The 21,301-nt window shown below is 45.2% G+C and overlaps 4 protein-coding genes across 5 annotated transcripts in view; 2 read left to right on the top strand and 2 right to left on the bottom strand.

Moving 5' to 3' along the window:
- macrod1 (mono-ADP ribosylhydrolase 1) overlaps nt 1-7,073 on the bottom strand; it is a 42,434-nt gene extending 35,361 nt beyond the window's left edge. The window contains exons 1-3 of one of the 2 annotated variants that reach the window (XM_047045536.1): nt 6,341-7,073; nt 5,971-6,066; nt 5,262-5,372 (exon numbers count right to left, since the gene is read on the bottom strand). In XM_047045536.1, coding sequence (XP_046901492.1) covers nt 5,262-5,372; nt 5,971-6,066; nt 6,341-6,746 — 613 coding nt within the window. In that variant the 5' untranslated portion in view covers nt 6,747-7,073. The remainder of the gene's footprint in view (nt 1-5,261; nt 5,373-5,970; nt 6,067-6,340) is intronic. The other variant, XM_047045456.1, reaches the window with a different exon arrangement.
- A 684-nt stretch (nt 7,074-7,757) lies between these two features.
- On the top strand, nt 7,758-13,358 carry fermt3b (FERM domain containing kindlin 3b). The gene is made up of 15 exons (XM_047044944.1): nt 7,758-7,972; nt 8,636-8,757; nt 8,907-9,140; nt 9,357-9,473; nt 9,805-9,973; nt 10,061-10,163; nt 10,478-10,585; nt 10,813-10,944; nt 11,238-11,284; nt 11,375-11,499; nt 11,731-11,837; nt 12,000-12,215; nt 12,297-12,421; nt 12,672-12,813; nt 12,943-13,358. Exons 2-15 carry the CDS (start codon nt 8,637-8,639, stop codon nt 13,120-13,122), a joined length of 1,926 nt encoding a protein of 641 aa, XP_046900900.1. The 5' UTR covers nt 7,758-7,972; nt 8,636; the 3' UTR covers nt 13,123-13,358.
- Nucleotides 13,359-13,763: 405 nt separating this feature from the next.
- trpt1 (tRNA phosphotransferase 1) lies at nt 13,764-16,185 on the bottom strand. The gene is made up of 7 exons (XM_047046065.1): nt 15,952-16,185; nt 15,768-15,849; nt 15,405-15,574; nt 14,956-15,121; nt 14,583-14,639; nt 14,355-14,465; nt 13,764-14,263 (listed from the first exon to the last, which is right to left on the bottom strand). Exons 1-7 carry the CDS (start codon nt 16,012-16,014, stop codon nt 14,241-14,243), a joined length of 672 nt encoding a protein of 223 aa, XP_046902021.1. The 5' UTR covers nt 16,015-16,185; the 3' UTR covers nt 13,764-14,240.
- A 3-nt stretch (nt 16,186-16,188) lies between these two features.
- On the top strand, nt 16,189-21,270 carry LOC124484403 (zinc finger protein ubi-d4-like). Its single transcript, XM_047045344.1, has 10 exons — nt 16,189-16,273; nt 16,808-16,968; nt 17,070-17,371; nt 17,595-17,687; nt 18,489-18,573; nt 18,708-18,842; nt 18,978-19,109; nt 19,399-19,511; nt 19,657-19,738; nt 19,933-21,270. Exons 1-10 carry the CDS (start codon nt 16,242-16,244, stop codon nt 20,016-20,018), a joined length of 1,221 nt encoding a protein of 406 aa, XP_046901300.1. The 5' UTR covers nt 16,189-16,241; the 3' UTR covers nt 20,019-21,270.
- Nucleotides 21,271-21,301: the final 31 nt, after the last annotated feature.

The following is a 21,301-nucleotide window of genomic DNA, read 5'->3' as shown; positions in this document are numbered from 1 at the left end:
GTGTGTTTGCACAGATTCCACGAGTTTGCCACGGAGAAGGCGTCGCAAAAATGGCTTATTAGAGCAACGTTGTGGACTTACATCTCAGCCTCGTGAATTTAGGGTGTCTTAATCCCTGCATAGTTACTCCTTTTCACACAGACCCATTTTGTACCGTCAGCGTACCAGGCCACTTACTCAATTATTCCATCCAAATGAATGGAGCTGGTGTCACTACTTCCAGATTAACTAACTGCACAAGATACCAATTATTTTTCATTTTGCGAGTGTTATTCAATAGAAAACACTCTTTTAAACACAAAAGAGTTTGATGGTGCCAAAAACTGTCCTAGCTGATGTCACAACACCATTCAGATGTAGGGACGCGTCCGTTGCTATGCCAACCTTAAATTCCTGAGATAGCTACGTATGCCGTCCTGGTTGCTAGGTAGGAAGTTTTGTATTCAGGCATATTTAAACCCATTTAGCCTACTCTACGATTTGAAGTTTTCACTCGTTCGACATTCCTGAGACGGCAACGCGCGCAGGTAGAATACTATACTTACGGACAGTTTTGGGCATTACTGCACCCCGTTGTACACCTGGTACCATTGTGTTTTCAACCTCAATGTGTAGAGATACACAACAGAAAGGCATCAACGTGCTCTCTCTTCTGTGTACCTCACTCCATCAATGGATTCCCTATCAGCACCACTGTAGATGACCAAAAACACAGACAACATGGTGATTACCATACAGTAGCAGCTGCGTTTGCCACTCTAACCGCCTTGAATAATAATGATATTAGTGATGTATAGTGGATAAATAGGCCCTTTGAATAGAATGTCATTATTTCTGTAGGACTAATGTGTGGTCTAGGGTAGCAGTGATTGAGGTGGAAAAACACTGACAAAGATGGATAGATAAGAATAGAAGAAGACAGACAGACAGAGGAGGGAAGGCCAATATGGCAAAGCAGAATAGAGGTGCAAAATAAAAATAATAATACATAAAAAATGAGTGAGTGAGTGAGAGAAACAGAGAACCTTTTGGGATTGGGTAGCAAAACCTGATTCCAAATGTTATTGCAAATGCGATGTACAGTATCTTGGTCTTTTAAAAGTAAATCTGGTTTGACACATAACCCCTAAATACTGGTCCCATGGGAGGTGTTCTGCATAAAACACGGAGCCCTCTAAACTGGGGTGGTTTTGCTCCACTGGGAGTTTTTATTTTAATTGATGAAAATGGGACAAGACCAGGCTGAATCTGAAGATAATGTGGCCTTTTAGAGGTCAAATCAGGGCCTGTGCCTCGTTTACCTTCCATTGAAGATGTCGCTTCGCTCACAACAACCTATGTGAGCATCCAACTAGCAAACACAACTCTCGGGAAATACCGTGGCCCCACTGAACGCAGGTACAGAGGCGAGCAAGTGGCCAGCGTTGATGAACGCAGCTCTGATGAGCAGAGTGCTGATGAGAAGCCTGACTCCTCGTCTCCATCTTCCTCATTGGGCCAATCAGACTAATGAGCCTCTCACTTCCTCCGTCCCAGCTAAAGAGGCGATTGATTAGAGGGGGGAAGGGTGGCAAGGCTTTTAACGAGAGGAGGAAATAATTACTATGAAGGGGAATTTCTGCAAACTCATTCAGTTTCTCTAACCCCCATTCTGCGACTACTTTTTGTTTGTTAGTTTACAAAAGTGCCGGTCATTAGGGACTGACTCAGGCCATGTTAACTCGTTAACATAAAACACAGAGCAGATGCATCTGGGTTGTTCATTCTGGGTAACGGTCTATAACAGCGTGAGAGGGCTTCAGCACTGCAAAGACCTGACGGTGTGACGGCAGCAGCGCTTCTGGAATGTCCCCAGGCAGAGTTGAGCAAAGTACAGTTCAATACAACACTGTACAAGCGGACATATCCTCACTAAAGACATAAGAGTAGAGGACTGCTGAGTTAAGTAGACTGCAGCAGAGTGAGCAACGTTGACCAGCTAGCAGAGCTGAGTCGAGAGCCACTGTGATATAGAGGAGCAGCGCTCCACAGCACAAACTCTAACGTCCGCTAATGAGATCAGACAGGCCCGAGCCTCAGGAGCTGGAGCCGTGCCTCGGTCAGGATGAAGACGGCAGCCCTTCAGCACGGGCAGGAAGGCAGGGAGGAGGGCCTCAGAGCCTGGAACACTGCCCCCACGGGGACCCGTGTCTCACTGTCTCAGTGACAGCGGCAGGCGACCAGAGGATCTACCAGAGAGATCCCGTCACCGCAAGGAGACAAGCCAGAACTGGAGTTCACACAGTCGACAGCGGATACACCTTCCAGCTGAGATAATGTACACGCTAGTCTACACCGTAGCTATTGAGAGAGAAGCCCCCCCCTCCCTCCGCAAAAAGATTGGTGTGTGATTTGGAGTGGAGACAGCTGTCGTGCTGCAGATAGAGCAAGTGGTGCGCCCGGAGACTGAGTACAGTAGATAGAGCTGGTGGAGTAATTACAGGAGATAGATATACTGTAACTACAGTGGAGATAGGAAGGACAGGCTAGCTCGCTCGAGGGCCCGAGCTAGAAATGCCTGTACTTCCCTGTCACTATGGAGAGATTGGGAACAGCTAGCCTGCATTAGGCTAAAATACTCCAATAACACACAGTATTAGGGATGGTACAGTGGAATACAGTTCAATATACCCTACTTTCAATACAGCCCTGGTTTACTTCTGCTGTCTATTCATTTATCCATCCAGTCCTTTTTCCATCACCCACCCCTCCTTTATTTCTTTCCATCTATTCGTATTCCGTACATACATCATTCCACCCATTCATCTATCATCAATTCCATCCATCATTAATCCCCACCATCCATCCATCCATCCATGTTCCTCCCGAGGCAGCTATGTTATCTGAAAAGGAGTTCAAACACTTCAGCAGCTCTGCCACTGTTGAATGTGATTGGTCCTTATCTTGTATCTCAGGTACCCCCACGGCAACCACAAGTGTTATCACTGACCTGGCAGAAGAAGGCATGGCTTTCTTATCACAGAGAGGTAAGACACCAGACACTTATACACATAGCTACACACAGGCACACACCTGGTTATTGCTACACCAGCAAGAACACTAGTATATCATCTTTATCATTTGAACATTAGAAACTGAGAATTCCTTTGCTTCATAAGAACATGGAAAACGTCCACTGATGCGTTTTTTAGAGGCCTTTGAAAATCTGAGTCATGATGTGAGGTCACATTGGTTGGAAAGTTTAGAATAAAAAATTGCGGTTCACTTATTAGAAATGAGCACTTTTGTAGAAGCAAAGACACACACACCATTTCAAAGACAATTCATTGCAATCCATCTTAATCAGCCAACCCATCAGAGCTGATCCATCTCTCTATCTGGGATGAGAGTGGATGGAGTGATTGAGGGGTGTAAAGAGAAGGATGTTTTACCCCCCCCCCCCCCCAGCCCTTCTCCTACCATCTCGAGGACAGCTCCTAAGTGCTTGTGGAGTTTTATGTTTGCTGTGTTTTATAGGGGGGGATGCAGGAGCCAGGACCAGTAAAACTGGGGAGGGTACGCAGCAGGGGAGGGGCAGTGTTACTGTAAATCCAATCTTTATTGAGAACGACACAAACGACATAAACAGTCTCTCCCACCCCCCTCCCACAATACACCTGATTGATCGATGATGTCTGAGTGAAGGGGGGGTGATGTGATTTTGGAGAGATAGGCAAGGGGGAAGAAGAGAGAACAAGAGAGAATGAGTGTATGTGTGTGTGTGTGCATGTGCTTGAGAAAGAACCCTCAAACCATTAAGTGGTCTATGTTGGTTTCAATTGAATGTTTGTAGGTCTATATGACTCTTAGGGGCCATTACTGCCAGATTGGGGAAATAACTTGAGATAACTCACAGTCTGTAAATAAAACTAGAAATCCCATCTCTTCCCAGACACCCTGCCTCCCTCACCCCCAAAATGTGCAGGCACCTCTTATCTTTTGACTAACCTGAATAGAAAATTACTCAAAGCCACAACGTTTGACAGCCTCTTCTTTCTCTGCTCGGCTACACCTCACGGTTGCCATAGTGACAGTCGGTATGACAAAATCACTGGGGCTGAGGGCCACTCTCTCTTTCTGTCTCTTTCTCTCCATCGGTCTTCGCCCCTTGTCTCCTTCAGTCCCCCCCCCCCCCCTTCCCCTCCTCACCTTGGGTCTGAGCACCCTGCTGTCCTCTATGAGGCTTTACAGCAGTTTGGTCATGTTTCCCAGTGCCACTTTGCATAGCGGGACTCTATAAAAGCGCTTGTTAAAATGTAAACACACAGGCAGCAGGAGCCGGCTGCTAACGAGAGATATGCAGTTCTCGTTTCAGTGGCACTTTTACTACGATGAACACTAAACAAGCAAATGAAGAAAAACCATCAGTTTTGCAACAAACTATGATACAATTTCCATCAAGCATTATTGCTAATGTGTGTAGGCTCATTGACTCTGATCCCCACTCACTGGCAAGCTGCCAATTACATTTTGTAACTATGGAATTCAGATGGGATTCACTTGTCTCAGCTGCCACCTAGTGGTCAAATATTTACACAAAGCACTTTAACTAGCCAATGAACTGTAGGTTGATTCTACAGGTACACAATAGGTAATTACTGGAAAGTAGGCTGGCCATAGTTCAGATCTGATTTTCATATTGCAATTCTTGCATTATTTTTAAGCCCAATCCTTCTTCTTTTTTTGGTTCAATAAAAACTAAATATTTTGGTAAGACATGGAAAGTAGTAATATAAATCCTTAAAGAGACTTGCATCATTTAAACTCCCAATTAGTGTCTGACTTTGCTGTCTGGCTTCATGGGCTATTTATAACCCTCAAATCAAATGCCATGTATAAGATATGGCACAATGCCTGGTGGAACTGTGGAGCTCCAGAGATCAGTTAGGCAGTCTCTGGGTGAAACTGGAGAAGATGCATGCAAGCACATGCACATACACCATCTGTGGAGATGGGTATAGATAAGTGGTAGAGCGTTTAACGGTATATCAAGAAGACACAGGTTTGAATACACCCTTGTACATCGATATGGATTAAAAGCAACTGATGAATAAATACATTACATTTACACCATAATCACACACGTACCTCCAGAGTACAGTCTTCTCAAAAGTTTACACATATAAAGTTGTCCTTGTTATTAATAGTGGCCGTTTGCAACACTGTGGGCTATCCATAGTAGCCCTGTATCACAATATTCTGTTTGCTTGTAAGATGGTTACCTGCATTCACAATCCCATCCACCTCCAGTTTGGTGATGTCACCGCTGAACAGAGAGATCTTATTGTCCAGCGCCTCGTTCCTGGGGAAGTGAGGCTTGACAGCTGCAGCACCTGATAAAGAGGTCCAGGCGAGGAACAGATAAATGCTATCCTGTCGTTGAATTTACAAAAAATAAATAATATAGGACTATGCAAGTAGAATGAGAATAGGACGTAAATACAAATTGTGTCACAGGTGTTGGGGCAAATTTCAAACTCAGTGTGTGATTCAAAACCACTCAAGACTCAAGCTTGGACAGAAGGGAACATTACATTTAGTCATTTACATTTTACATTTAGTCAAGCATCAAAAGTAGTCAAGCAGGTTGCTAACTATATCATATAGGCCATATCAACCACCTGCAGGGATCTAAGGGAGTAAGGCCATACTACTTACTGCAATCTTACAGTAACTGGTTACTCATGGTTGTATTTAAACCTGGCACAATAAATTGTCTTTTGCAACGCAAGCCAGATGCTGTCTGGTAAGGGAGGGTTTAGCCTTCAGAGGCCAGATTGTAATGCCTGAAGCTACTATAAACAGTATTCATATTGTGTCTGGGGTCTTGAAGGGTCCCCAAGGTACAGAGGTCTTCAACCTCTTGTGATGTACAGTAGGTACATCTGGATAGGAGGCTTGTTTACACAGAGCTGTGACTGTATAGTCTACCTCGTTCCTGGTTCCACACTGGTATATCCTTCAGCGCCAGGAAAGAGCTCCTGTAGTGTTTACGCCTATCCTCCAGACCCATGGATAGCAAGGTTTCTGGAGAGAAGTAAAGGGAGAGAGAGCGAGCAATAAGGCTACTTTTCATTGATAAATGTAGATGTTACCATTAGATTCCCATGTTTGTGATAGGATATGTCTGTGGCCACGAGATATTTCGACAAGTAGGCCTATAGTGGTGTGTTGTATGATATAACCCTGCAGAGCTTTCGGGTAAGGCTAAACTGTTTTGGGTTACACGGAAATACGTCGTGCAGTTTCGTGACCATCCTTATTGACTGATTCGTCCACTCGTGGAAACTTTTAAACTCACCCTTCACCTTATTCCAGTTGCTTTTAACTGAGTCAAGATTCAAGTGCGCTTCCGCCATAGCGACCTGTGCACTTGCGTGCAGACAAGCAACCGCAGTTGTCACTCCAAATGCGCCGATGGCAATTCGGTAAACAGTACCACTCTTGTCTCGGCAGGCGCGACCGTAGTTCTGTCCCTTGAACGACTTTGAAACTGTTGTTGTTGAAAAGTTGTCCACGCGTTCTGCAATTCCAGTGCGAAATAGAGAATGCACCTGACGTTTCGGCTGAGTAGCACTGAAAATATTTCTTAGTTTGACGCTGAACCCAACTGAGTCACTACTAAAGTCACCACGGCTTCGGGAAAGTGGACCACCTGAGGTTATAAGTCTGATGCGTGCAGAAAGAGTTGACATTAGAAATGCCATGCTGTGACACTCAAGTTATTTGATACGGGTTTTCTCCAGTGTCAGCGTTTGATATGTCTCGGTTCAATGGCTTGTCGGTTCAGTTTCGTTTTTAGAACAGCGCACTTTGAATTGTTTGCAATTATAGATAGGCTGCAGATTCATCTGGCATGTGCCATTTTTGTTTTGACCAATGACGCATGGAATGTACCATACTTGTGGGGACCTGGTTTGTAGGCGATTGCAAAACAAACTACTTTAACCAAGTGTATCTGTTAATCTTTGTTGAATGTACTTCTATATAGTTGCCATTTATCATTGAGCAATGGCCCATGAATAATTAATATTCCCAAACCCATGCCTCCCATTCCTGTTTATCAGATTGCCTTCCCTGCACATCGGTGGGGTTGTGCCGTGCGCAGTTTATCAAATGAGGAAGTAGCTATGTTTCACCCCCTAGCGTTCAATAGAACGACCTACAACATCTACAGAGCCTCTAATTCATGTACAGACTTAGAGACCTAAATTGTCTGAGGTGAGAGCGTGTCTTACTCTTTGTGTTATTTACATTTATTCAACTACAGTCTTACAATAACGTCTCAATTATCTTAGGTCTCAATGTCAAAGTTTGAAATGAAAGCAAGAAACAACTATGCCTTCCTCTCTTTGTTTCACACACAGGTTTGTTTTTCTATCATAGTGTGGACTGACAATTCACTCCCATTGAAAATGGTGTTATGCCCAATCCCCAACCCCTTACTGTACTTCTAACTATGTCACAAATTCTTACCCCAAACCCCTTAAACCCCCATGGAAACAGCACTTGAAGTTGTGGGGGGTCCTGGAAAATGTCCTGACAAGGTAAATGTTTTCTTAGTTAACGATCCTTGATTAAACTAGACCATACAAACACACACAAGACACCCTGTTATCACAGTACGATTGACACACATAGAATAAGAAACCCACTCAGTCACTGCCACTGTCACTCACACTTCCGTTGGCCGGAAACTGACGAAAAAAGAGGAACACCCTTTCTTGTAAGCATAGAAATAAAGTTTGGTAACCACATCTCCAGACTCAACACGAAAGAGAGAGAGAGAGCACACAGGGGAAGGAGAGAAGGGAAGTGCAACAGGCCTGTTTCACTAAATCAATCCAAAAGTTTGGTTCACAGATCAAGCGAGAGAAGGAAACCATATTTGCTGAGAGTTGCTGAATCCTCTGGATATTGGACGGTGGAGAGGGTAAGGGTGGCAAAAATGTATGTGTGTGTGTGTGTGTGACAGAGAAAGAGAGAGACATAGACAGAAAGACATTTTGTTGTATAAGACCGCATCTCAAACAGACACGGAGAAAAAGAACATGGCCTCTGATGGAGATTGAGAGGGGGATGACTATGATGACGGGGGGGGGGGGGGGTAGATGGAGTGGGTTCACAGTTCTGCTATTCTCAGGTTCCCTTGCAAAGGGGGCTACAATGCTTGTCCTTTTCTTTCACATTTGTACTTGTGGTCAATGTTTGTTGTTGGTGTATTTGATGCCACACCCAACCAGTGGCTTTGTTCAGGTTCAGTTCAGCTGTGAAGTTATACCATGTGAGTTTGACACAGCCCCCCATCCAGTCAGTCAGTTGTGGGTAGATTTGTCACACATACATACGCCAGCCTGGATGAACAGTTTATCCAGGGGAGGCTTAGAAAACGGAAGTATGTGTCCATGGCAGATTGCTCAGAAACAGGAAGGGCTTGTCACACTGGGCTATGATAATACGTTGGTCATTTAGGGTGTGTGTCGGTAGTGGGGGTGGTGATGTACAGTATGTGTCAATTTATCATGAGACAGTAGAAACTGTTTCAGCTGACCCTTCTCTCTTCTGTATTTCTGTATCCCTACTTCCCTCTGTTCAGTATGGCGGCATGGGACCTTTCAGTCGTAGTGGAGGAACTGGGCGATGACAAGCCCATCTCGATAAGCGTGACATCTGAACTACATATAGGTGGGGTCATCCTCAAACTGGTGGAGAAAACACGTAAGTCACATACACACACACACACCCTTTGTAAAGTCACAGATCCCTGTGAAGAAAGTACGTGTTCATGTCCTGGATCCCAGAGTAGTGACCATGCACAGTGGCGGCCATTTTGTGTCTGATTCATTCCGTTTCCTTCCCTCATGCAGAGGTAAAGCGTGACTGGTCGGACCATGCACTGTGGTGGGATCAGAAGCAGCAGTGGCTGCTACGTACATCTTGGACCCTGGAGAAGTGTGGCGTGCATGCCGACGCACGGCTGGTGTTCATGCCCCAGCACAAGCCCCTTCTCTTGGGCCTGCCTAACGGGACGGTGCTAAAGCTCCGAGCCTCCTTCTCCGGGCCTGTCTTCCGCACCGTGTTAGGAATCTGTAGGATGCTGAGTAAGTCCCTGACACAAAGGATGGTCTATGTCTGCAGAAAGGCAGGAAGTGTTGCGCGTTGTTGTGAACTAAAAGGATTTTGATGCTTCATCAGTTTAGCAGTATACTCAGGGCTGTTTGTTTTTCTTCTCATCATCAAACCATACATTAGTCTCCATCCATTCCTCCATCATCCCTCTCTTCCTTCTCCTTTGCCATTCCTTGGTCCTCCCTCAGACATCCGTCGGCCTGAGGAGCTATCCCTCCTGCGTCCGGCGGAGGAAAAGAAGAAGAAGAAAGACAAAGACTCGACCGAGGAAGTGTACGACCTCACAGAAATCCCTCTCACCTCAGGTACACTTTGTTAAATCAGTTCCTCGAGGTACACATTTGTTGACCAATCAGAGCATGTGTGAAAATGAGGAAATGTACCGATACATTAAACAAGCCTTTTACAATACTTCTCCATCCCATATCTGTGGATTAGACTTACAGTTTCAAAAGATGATTAGTTTTAAAGCCTGTAATGCTATGCTATGCTAGTGCTGTATACCTTAGCCTTGATGCGATCTGCAGTCTCTTCACTAGGCTCAAACATACTTTTTTTAAGGAATCACTCCAATACATAATGACCACGGTATGGTGTGAACTTCTGGTGACCCTGTCCTGACTTCCTGTTCCCTAGTGTCACGCCCCTGCTTGTACAATGGAATGCCCGCCCATTTCGCAGACTCTCCTAAAACAGAGGCGGTCTACAAAATGCTGTCGACTGCCCAGGCCCCTCCTGCCCCCGAAGCCATTGCCAAGCTATACCGACCTGCCAGTGTAGTGGACAAGGCCCATATTCACAGCAGGTGAATACACACACACACACAAACACACACAACACATACACACACTTTCCACTTTTATCTCCTCTCCTCTCTTTCTCTCTGTCTCAGGTGGTTAGACTCCTCTCGTTCACTCATGCAGCAGGGAATCCGAGAGAACGACAAACTTTGGCTACGCTTTAAATACTATAACTTCCATGACCTGGAGCCAAAGGTGTGTGTGAACAATAGGACACAGGACTTTTTAGTTCACTGTGCCTGGTAGCCATAACATGCTTACTTTGCGATGTGGATGGGAAATACAGATCGTTCCTTGTCTCTGACCAGTGAATTACAGTGGAACTATGCGCTTCGGATCCTTGATCTTCTGTTGTACTTTCCATATTGCACTAGTTGTACATCTCTTTAGATAAAAGCGTCTGCTCAGTGAATAAAAAAATCAATGTATAAGTGTGAATAAGTGTGTGAAAAATAACTTTCTGGTTGATTTGTTATTTCAAATCTGTGTCTCCCCTTCCTTCCCCTCAGTATGATGTGGTGCGTTTGACCCAGCTCTATGAGCAGGCTCGCTGGGCTATCCTGCTGGAGGACATAGACTGCACCGAGGAGGAGATGATGCTATTTGGAGCACTGCAGGTACACTGGGCCTACAGGTGTACATGGGTTCAAATCCCAACTGGACACGAGTGCATGTGAATCAGGATACGTTACCGTGCCGATATGACTACTGCAATGCCACTTCCCTCATTTGTGTTTCCTTATCTTTAATCCTCACCACACACCACATACACATGAACACACACTCATACACACATGCACATATACATGTATACGCACACACACACACACACACACACCCACAGTACCACATCAACAAGCTGTCTCTGTCGGAACCCCAAGGGCAAACGTCTAGCCCGGCCATGGATGACCTGGACTCAGCTCTGCAGTGTCTGGAGGTCAAGATGGATGGAGACAGCAGTGCCAGTGACATGCTGGTCAGCCATATTTGATCTGCATTTCAGTGAATGAAAATGTACAGTGGTGTAGTTAACATACCATAGAGGTTTACCCACCTGCTTCTGTATATTTTGATCCTACTTGTCTTTTCTCACTAAAAAAATATAAAAAGTTTATCGTCGACAAGATCACACACGTCATCACTATTATGCACCACTGTTAATATGTACTCAATGAGTCAATATATTGACTGTGGGTTTAAAGAAGGTAACAGTTAATAATAGGATGTAATTATGAAGTGTTACGATTGTAAGAACTTTCTGCAACACAGGATGACATGACTGCACCAGAGCTAAACGAGTATTTGAAGATATTCCGGTAAGAGACCCCAAAAAATTAACACGCATGCTTTTTCTCTCACACACAGTCGCGTCTCACAGCATAAGAATGTTGTTACTTCATTTTCAGGCCGAAGAGGCTGACGCTGAAGGGATACAAGCAGTACTGGTTCAAGTTTAGGAACTGCTCAATCTCCTACTACAAGAGTAAGGAGGAGAGCTTTGGAGAACCTATTCAACAGATTAACCTAAAAGGTATAGAAAGGCATCTCTTAATTTAATATTTTGTAACTCTTGACAGCTTCCTCTCTCCTCAACTCTGTCACACATTCTGTTCTGCTTTCATTTTCACCCACATAGACACACTATAAATAACTGAACCCAACATGACCAACTGTGACTTTAGCATATATGATATGATGATAAAATGGTGATGATATTACATTATTACATGATTTAGTTATGGTTTTAACCTCAACTTTCCAGGCTGTGAGGTGGCCCCTGATGTGAACGTGGCTGGCCAGAAGTTCTGCATTAGACTCCTCATTCCAGCCCCAGAGGGTATGAATGAGGTATACCTACGCTGTGAGAATGTAAGTTAAACAACACACACACATGGATGCACGCACGCACACACACAGAAGTATAACACCTTTGATACCTGAAAGGTCTTCCGGCAATCCCTTGAGGCCTCTCTTTCAATATCTTTCTCTCCAAATCTTCTCTCCAAATCTTCTCTCCACTGTGTCCATCAGGAAGAGCAGTATTCCAAATGGATGGCGGCCTGCCGTCTGGCCTCTAAAGGGACGAGTCTGGCAGACAGCTCCTACCAGAGTGAGATGCAGAGCATCCGCACCTTCCTGGCCATGCAACAGACCAACCCCAATGGCAACAATACGCAAGCTGACGAGAGCATCAACACCCACAGCCTGGTGTCCCCACGATACCACAAGAAGTACAAGGTCAAACAGGTAAGGTGTCAAGCAGATATGACTACACATTGAGTTAGTTAGCAGTGTCACCCATACTGACCCTTTTCTGGCCCTGCCCAGTTGACCCCACGTATCTTGGAGGCCTATCAGAACGTGGCCCAGCTCTCGCTGACCGACGGCATCATTCGCTTCCTGCAGATCTGGCAGTCCCTGCCTGACTTTGGTATCTCCTTCTTTGTTGTCAGGTAAGAAATAATCTGGCAACTCCAAAACACTGAAGACGTGGTACTATTTTAATTATTCAGAAACGCATAGCTAACTATAGAAATATATTACATACGTTATCATTCATGTCGTGTTGTTTAGGTCAAGAAAATAAGGTTTCAGGAAGGTCCCTAAAGTCAGCGGCAGTCTAACTGCTGGTCAGGGGATGTGTAACTGTGTGTCTCCTTTTCAAATTGTGTTAAATTGCTGGAGTGTTGTGCATCTATCCAGGTTCAAGGGCAGTCGTAAGGATGAGGTCCTGGGCATCACCCCAAACCGCCTGATCCGTATTGACCTGGGGGTAGGGGATGTGGTGAAGACCTGGCGCTACAACAACATGAGACAGTGGAACGTCAACTGGGACATCCGACAGGTTCATTTAATCAATTATGAGAGTTTAAGTAGATTAATCTTACTTGAATTAAACCTCTTAGCCTAAAGCAACCTTCTGATTTTCAACTAAATTACCAATATTATCGTGTGTGTGCATTCCTCCACTCAGGTGGCCATTGAGTTTGATGGGAACGTCAACATAGCCTTTAGCTGCGTGACGGCTGACTGCAAGATTGTCCATGAGTTCATCGGCGGCTATATCTTCATGTCGACGCGCAGTCGCGAAAAGAGTGACACGCTCAACGAGGAGCTCTTCCACAAGCTCACAGGGGGGCACGAGGCCCTGTGATCCCCCACCTTCACACATGTAGTCCTACCCAGGGCCATTTCAAAATATTTTGTATATTCTGCTATTTTTTGTGTGTCACATGGCAATTCATATCACCACATTTCTTCTTACACACGAGGGATTCCATTGATGACCTGCTCTTGAGAGGAAGATGGTAAAGAGTGTCAGTATGTTAAGAGATGGACAAGAAACTCTATGAATTGCCAATCCAAATAAAGATGGTACAAAAAAAATTACTTAAAGGCACATTGTTTACTTGACCAAAGTTGGTCCTTGCAATTCACCTGTTAATCCTGGTGAATAGTATATTATCTTTTCTTCAAAATCATTGTCATGAACATGTGTAAATTACTTTCATGTGGCTTATATACTAATCATACAAATAACTACAAATAGCTTATAACTAAGCTTTGTAACTACAACCATACAACAGTATTGGCTTGTAATAAACATGCTTAATGACATCCTTTGAGCAGTTGGCAGGTGTTCTCTTAACCTTCTGGTGTGAAACATTGTGTCTTATTTTCGAGAACGGCCAGGTGGCAAAGCAGACATCCCTCTATTATTATTTACTGAATATTGTTCTTGATTATATATATGATTGTATATGTTGTTTATATTGCAAGTATGCCTAGTTGAAATAGGATTATAATTTATTTATTCATCAGATTTTAAAAGACAATTGAGGTGCAATAATTCCAATATACTTCTATTTGTTACACATGGCAAATACTTGTTATAAATGGCTGAAACTTGAACACGGTTTCATGCAAAAGGCAGAAACAGCTTAGGAAACCACAGATAATGTATCACAAACAACATTCACACTGTGTGTGTGCTCTCTCTAAGGAACAGTGAAGACTATCCGTTAACCACAGCCGGTCCTGATACTTCAACCGTTCCTTCTGTATCCTGCTCAGTGCTCAGTCATGTAAATGTTACGACTGTAACAGAAACATCATTCAGTGTTGTTGGTGTTATTGCTGAGGGCTTTCACAGTCTCTCAACAATATCAAGTGCTCTTTCCAAACAGTATACTTTTCCATAGAAACAGCCTCCCTAATGCTTTCTCACTGTGTGGTGACTTGTCCCCCCAATTCTCAGAGCAATATCTTCAACTACTCCAATGGCAGAATACTCCCTGCAACATAAAGTACATACCAATAGATTAGTTACCGTTCCTTTTCCAACCTTTTATTTTTGATTACAATATCCAGCAGGGGGGTCCTTACTTGTGGGCTTCAGTCTCAGAGCTTTGCTGAAGTACCTCAATGGTAGCTTCCCCTCAGTATCTCCAGGGGTAAGCAGGACACCATTTTCAGACAAAAAGAACTGGATACCATCTGCCCAAGAGCCACACACATAGATGTTGACACATTCTTACAACTTGATCTGAAATGCTTTTCAGAAATGTTGCATTTTGGACCCTTATTGTAATTGATCCTGTTTGCTCTTCTTACCAGCCAGGGCCTTAGGGACATTGATGTATATGGCCAGGTCACAGACATCCCTCTTACCTAAAGCACAGAAACCCTGACAACTCAAAAACAATCTAACAGTAACAGTAATTATGTTATCAGTAAAAGCCTGACTAAAGATTTTTTATTATTCTCTCTGTATTCCTTTTCTTTGTCATGCTCTCTCTTCTCACCTCATCACTTAGCATGAACAGTTGCTAGCTGTTTGGGTTCATACCCCTCTGTTTGATTATCCTCTCTCCTTTCATCTCTCTCTTTCTTCCGATTCATCCTCCCTCTTTCTTTCTCCTCATCTCCCTCCTCCCCATGTCTTTCTTTCTCCCCCAGCTTTCTCCCCCAGCTCTCCCTCTCTCACCACTGTCTTCCTCCCCTGGTAGACACAGGTGGATGTGTGTTCTGTTCATCCTACTGAGCCCCTGGGTTCTGATGGAGGTCCAGTGACAGAGGTAGGACCTGTGAACACCCTCCACAGGGCAGTCAGAGGAACCGGCCTGCACCGGTCTTAGCTCCAGATCAGGCACCTGTTCAGGGAAAAGACCCATGTGCACACGGTAGTCGAGCAAGGATTTGCAGACAGTGGAAGGTCCCCAGAGGCGATGTGCATGTATGCGTAAAACCCACCACTTGCCTTTAGCTCACCATGTGTATTTGTGATCTTTCACATGGGAGATTGGGGTTCTTATCTCCCTTCTTAAATTCACACCCCCAACATGCAATACTGTTTGGCACTTTCTTATGGACAACCATCCTGCAACACTGTGATGCTGCAACTTCCTGTAAGGCACCTATCAGCTATGCATATACCTGCAGAGAGTGGCCCTGATTGGCTCGTATCTGCAACCGTCCATCTTCTGGGTGACGGCAGAGCTTGTATCGCTTCTTGTCATTGGTAGCCACCACTCTTTCCACATCCTCCAATGAGTAGGAGCGGAACTGTGGGTGAGCTAGAAGGTCTTCAACGAATAAGAAGCCATCTGGGTTGGGGGAGAATACAGCATGGTCCCAACTGTGTAATAAAATCCCTTTCAGAGCATGCGCACTTGTCCACTTCCCTAAATAGATTCTGAGTTAAGTGTAGTGACATGAGGCTTTTCAGATTGTAGAAGCGAATAAATAACTATGTTGTCTGTTGATGCCTAAATCCTAACCTAAAATATATAAACTCACCAGGATTCAGGTGCAGTCCCAACTTGTTGGCTCCGTGTCGCAGGGCAAATGACATAGACTTGGACAGACGGACATCCTTGTCCTGAAAAGGAAAGTAGTATAATAGTGTCCAACTGTCGTCTGTTAAGAGTCAAAGTTTTGTGTTATCGTGAGAACATTATTGTATGAGTCACTTCTCTCTCACCTCACCGCACCTTCCTCTTTCTCCTCTCCTTCCTCCTCTTCCTCCTCGTCCCTGACTTTCCATTTTCAGAAAATGTAATTAGTCGGTCTACGTGGATAACTTTTGTTTGCAACACATGAGGTTTGCAAGCAGTAGTTAGATACGGTCCCTGCAACACGTAAACATTCAGACTAAGTAGACTAGTCCAAAGTAAGTAGCCTATGCTTTTACTCTGAAATTGTGAAAACGGAACTTGACTGCAGCTGCATGCACATGCGCATTTGCAGTTTTAACAACTGCACCAAGCAATCATGGCGGCGGCCGTCGATAGTGTTGTGAAAGTGTAAGTTTTCATCAATTTTCAGAAAGGCTACGACCTTAAATTGCCTGTAGAAATGCATGTCATCACTAACGAGTGTGCATGGTATAAGAAACCATGTGTAAAAGAGAAATACACGTCTGCTATTTATTTTCATACACACCCATTGTCTAACGCAGCTAAGCAACCTAGCCACCCACGGCTATTTGTACTGCTGTATTGTCTTCCAAAATCTCATTTAGCTCGTGAACGAGTCAAAGATGATGTACTATTACATTAAATCCCACATTAAAATGTCTTATTTACGTTCGAAAATTGATTTGGGACCTGTCTGTAATGTAACAAGCAGTTGAACCATATAAGGTTTCAAATTGCCCATTTTGACCAGAAACAAAGATGGAGGGTTGGAGCTGAGAGTCACTGCACATCAAATTGCATAATTTCGCAGTATGACTTAATGCGCTAACTAGTTTTGAACGGATACATAGCAAAATATAACATATTAATTCCTAGTTAGGTCAAATAACCATATTACTCACTTCATCACTTTTGTTCCAGGCTCGGTGAGCAGTACTATAAGGACGCTATGGAGCAGTGCCATAGCTACAACGCCCGTCTATGCGCAGAGAGAAGCATCCTAATGCCCTTCCTGGACTCGCAGACCGGTGTTGCCCAAAGCAACTGCTACATCTGGATGGAGAAGAGGCATCGGAGTGCAGGTCTGTATGCTAAAAACAACACAGTTGGAATTAACCTACAGGAATATAACATGTTCACACTATGCTGATTTGATAAATTCTTTGTCTGTCTGTTTAAACAGGTGTGGCTCCGGGGCAGCTGTACACCTACCCAGCTCGCCGCTGGAGGAAGAAGCGACGGGCCCACCCCCCGGAGGACCCCCGCCTGGCCTTCCCCCCCCTGAAGTCGGCGGAGCTGGAGCTGGGGCTGAAGCGAGACGCCCTGGGGGCGATGGATGGCAGCAGCCTGGAGGCCCTGCTTAAGGGGGAGCCCCTGGAGAGGAGGGGCCAGTCGGATTCCCGCACCGTAGAGGATGATGTGGCCACGCCCGAACCGGTGGCCGCCACCGCCTCCAGCCACACCTCCTCTGGACGCATCCGCAAAGTAAGTGATAGAAGAGAACACCAGCACTGAAGACTGGTGACATTCTTGGCCTATGAGCTAAAAAAATATTTTAAACTCATTTGACGGGTCCTACGTTAACACCTTTTAAATGTTAAGGTAAATGTATATATTTAGGTAAATATCCTGGTTCTTTACAGACTTCCTAGTGAGTATAGTATCCCAACCTGAACCTGTGTCTGACTTGAACCTCTTGTGTCCCCAGAGAGTACTGGACCATGACGACTACCTGGATGATTTGGACGATGAAGACTTTGAGGACGAGACGCCCAAGAGACGAGGAAAGGGCAAGTCCAAGGTAATGATGTTTCTTGCTCTTCAAAAAGAAAAAAACGCCTTTGCCACCCACAGTACCCAGTAGTACTACATGAATTGTTGGCAATGCATCAGAGGTCAGACAGGGTTGTGGTTGGATCAGAACGTCCCTTAAACAGCTTTATGTTCCACGTCACCTAAACCAGGAGGTCACACCAGGGCCTGGGCTTGTTCTGGCTGTTAATGTCAGAGTGTTTGTCCTGGTTTGGCAGGGTCGTGGAGTGGGGAACAGGGGTAATGTGAGTGTTTGTCCTGGTTTGGCAGGGTCGTGGAGTGGGGAACAGGGGTAATGTGAGTGTTTGTCCTGGTTTGGCAGGGTCGTGGAGTGGGGAACAGGGGTAATGTGAGTGTTTGTCCTGGTTTGGCAGGGTCGTGGAGTGGGGAACAGGGGTAATGTGAGTGTTTGTCCTGGTTTGGCAGGGTCGTGGAGTGGGGAACAGGGGTAATGTGAGTGTTTGTCCTGGTTTGGCAGGGTCGTGGAGTGGGGAACAGGGGTAATGTGAGTGTTTGTCCTGGTTTGGCAGGGTCGTGGAGTGGGGAACAGGGGTAATGTGAGTGTTTGTCCTGGTTTGGCAGGGTCGTGGAGTGGGGAACAGGGGTAATGTGAGTGTTTGTCCTGGTTTGGCAGGGTCGTGGAGTGGGGAACAGGGGTAATGTGAGTGTTTGTCCTGGTTTGGCAGGGTCATGGAGTGGGGAACAGGGGTAATGTGAGTGTTTGTCCTGGTTTGGCAGGGTCGTGGAGTGGGGAACAGGGGTAATGTGAGTGTTTGTCCTGGTTTGGCAGGGTCGTGGAGTGGGGAACGGTAAGAAGAAGATGGAAGCGGCAGCAGCGGCAATGGAGGAGCGGGACAAACCTTACGCCTGCGACAGTGAGTCACACTTAGTTTTTTGCCAAAGGGTGGGCGGTCGGATGGAATGTCTTAAGCTGGTGGTGCGTGTGAGAGAGAGACTGCTCCCTGTTACGTTTATGTGATCTCATGTATGTGTGTGTTTTCATTTCCAGTCTGTGGGAAGCGCTACAAGAACCGCCCTGGCCTGAGCTACCACTACACACACTCCCACCTGGCGGAGGAGGAGGGCGAAGACCGCGAAGAGATCGAAGCTCCGCCCACTCCCCGTCAGCCAGAGGAACATAAGAGTGAGTCACAGACCAACACATCTATGTGCCAATAGACTCTTAGTGTTTGTATAGGTGCCTGCTGCCTATGTGCTACAAACACATTTCCCCAAAATGTTGACACCAGATTTGTTTTCTCTCTGCCCTTCCTCCCAGCCCCTAAGAAAGGACCCAACGGTCTGGCCCTGCCAAACGACTACTGCGACTTCTGCCTGGGTGACTCCACTCTCAACCAGAAGACCGGCCAGTCTGAGGAGCTCGTGTCCTGCTCCGACTGCGGACGCTCCGGTACCTAGCTGGCAGATCGTCTGTCTCATCTGGATCAACTCATGGCTGTTTAGTTGGAACGCTTCCATCATTGTTCGGAGCTCCCATAGCTCTAGGATCCAGACAATTGACTTGAAATACATATGTAATATATATATGAATGTAATCAGAGATTCCACATTGAAAAGGATTTTCAAATCTAGACCAAATGCTCTTAATCTGTTGTGGGTTAACTTGACCCTGTAGTGACTTGCTTGTTTCCTACTTGTCTCTAATGTGACCCTGTTTGTCCTGACTCCCCCTCTCCCAGGTCACCCCACCTGTCTGCAGTTCACGGCGGTGATGATGGCCGCCGTCAAGACCTACCGCTGGCAGTGCATCGAGTGCAAGTGCTGCAACGTGTGCGGGACGTCCGAGAACGACGTGAGTGCCTCTCCTGTTCTAGATCCCTCTCTTCCTCTGCCACATGCTATCTTCTACTCCCCACCCCCCCTCCCCAACCCATCTGTCAGACTGCATTATGAAGAGTCTGACCCCCCCCCCCCCCCCATGTGTCAATGTGTTTCAGGACCAGCTGCTGTTCTGTGATGACTGTGATCGAGGATACCACATGTACTGCCTCAGTCCCCCCATGACCGAACCCCCTGAAGGTAAGGCCCCGCCCATGTCAGTCTACTGAGCTTTGTTCAAAATACCTTCAAATCAACAGGACAAGTTTAACCTTCCATTTCTTGGATTGGATGTCTGTTGGGCCTCTCAGTATAGTGTACATGACATCAAAGCAGCGTTGCTGTGACATGGTGCATTGATCAAGTCCCGCCCTCGTGTGTGTTTGTGTTTACAGGAAGTTGGAGTTGTCACCTCTGCCTGGCTCTTCTGAAGGACAAGGCGTCCATATACCAGCAGAGCCAGAGCTCTACCTCCGAGTGACCATTGCTAGGAGACAAGCCTTGCCCTCAACCATCGCCCCACCTCACTCTCCTCTCACATACCACCAACCTCACCGCAGAACCCCCAACAGTCGCCAACGAGCCTGGGGAGTGAGTGGGGTGACCAACACCTCAGAGGGGTCCAGACCACAGAAGGGATCAGCTCTTACCGTCCCTTCCCTAACCCCCAATTCCGCTCCCTGGGGAAGGGTACCCAACAGTGACTGATGTATGAACAGAGTCCAGCATCATTCACTAACACTTGACCTCCCCACTCTTCTCTTAGCTAGCCCACCTGGACTAGTACACACCACAGTAACCATAGTAACCACTGTCTCCATGGAGTTCACGTTAGCAAATGGATTAGCATAGCAGCTAATTATTTTCCATTCCCTACACTCATACACACACCCATATATATAACACATGTATGGTGTGGACTGCTAAGACAGGCAATGTGTTTGATTTGTTGCCAAATTATCTATTTTTAATTTGTCAGAAGAAAAAAAATCCATGCCTTTGGGTTTCGATATATATATATGATCCAAGTCGTGGAGGGATTGGTTATGTTTAGTGGACTTTTTGTAGTGACGTTTGTCTGTGTACTTCTCTCTCTCTGATATTTTAGAACCTTTTTTTCTTTTTTTCCTCTTGTGAGGTTTCCTTCAAGAGCCTTTCTGGTGCCAAGGTCCATAGACATAGAAGACAACGCTATTGTGACTGAACCCTCCTCCCAAAATTTAAACCTGGTCCAATTTTTTTACTGTATCAGTTTCTAGCTGTCACCTCCATGGAAACCCGTAGGTGTCTTCATGTCTGTGCCACAACGTGGCATTACTGCATGCTAATTGCACCTTGTACTTGAGTACAAATGCACACAGACACACATGATTCTTTGAACTTTTTTTTTTTTTTTTTTTTTTTTTTTTTACATTTTGTATCCAGTACATCACTTGATATTCCATTCGGGTTTGGGATTTTTTGTAGTTGGATTTTGTAAAATATATAGTTAACATCACGGGGAAAACAAAAGCATAGCTACTAACAATGTCTGTACTGTTTTTTTTTTCTTCTATTTGTTTCAGCATCTATGCTTTTATTTTGTGATATGTTCAAATGTTAATGATTTCCATAATATTGCTATTTGTTATGGTAAAATAATGTAATTGTGTATTTTTTGTTGTTGTTTGTTTTTTTTTACGTTTCTTTGGTATTGAACATGCTTTTGCTCTAATAAAAAGTCCATGTATTCACCGTGTGTGCTTTTCTTCACACACGCCTCAT

Source organism: Hypomesus transpacificus, chromosome 1 (genome assembly GCF_021917145.1).
Source record: "Hypomesus transpacificus isolate Combined female chromosome 1, fHypTra1, whole genome shotgun sequence".
NCBI classification, from domain to species: domain Eukaryota; kingdom Metazoa; phylum Chordata; class Actinopteri; order Osmeriformes; family Osmeridae; genus Hypomesus; species Hypomesus transpacificus.
This window is presented reverse-complemented; position numbering and strand designations above follow the sequence as displayed.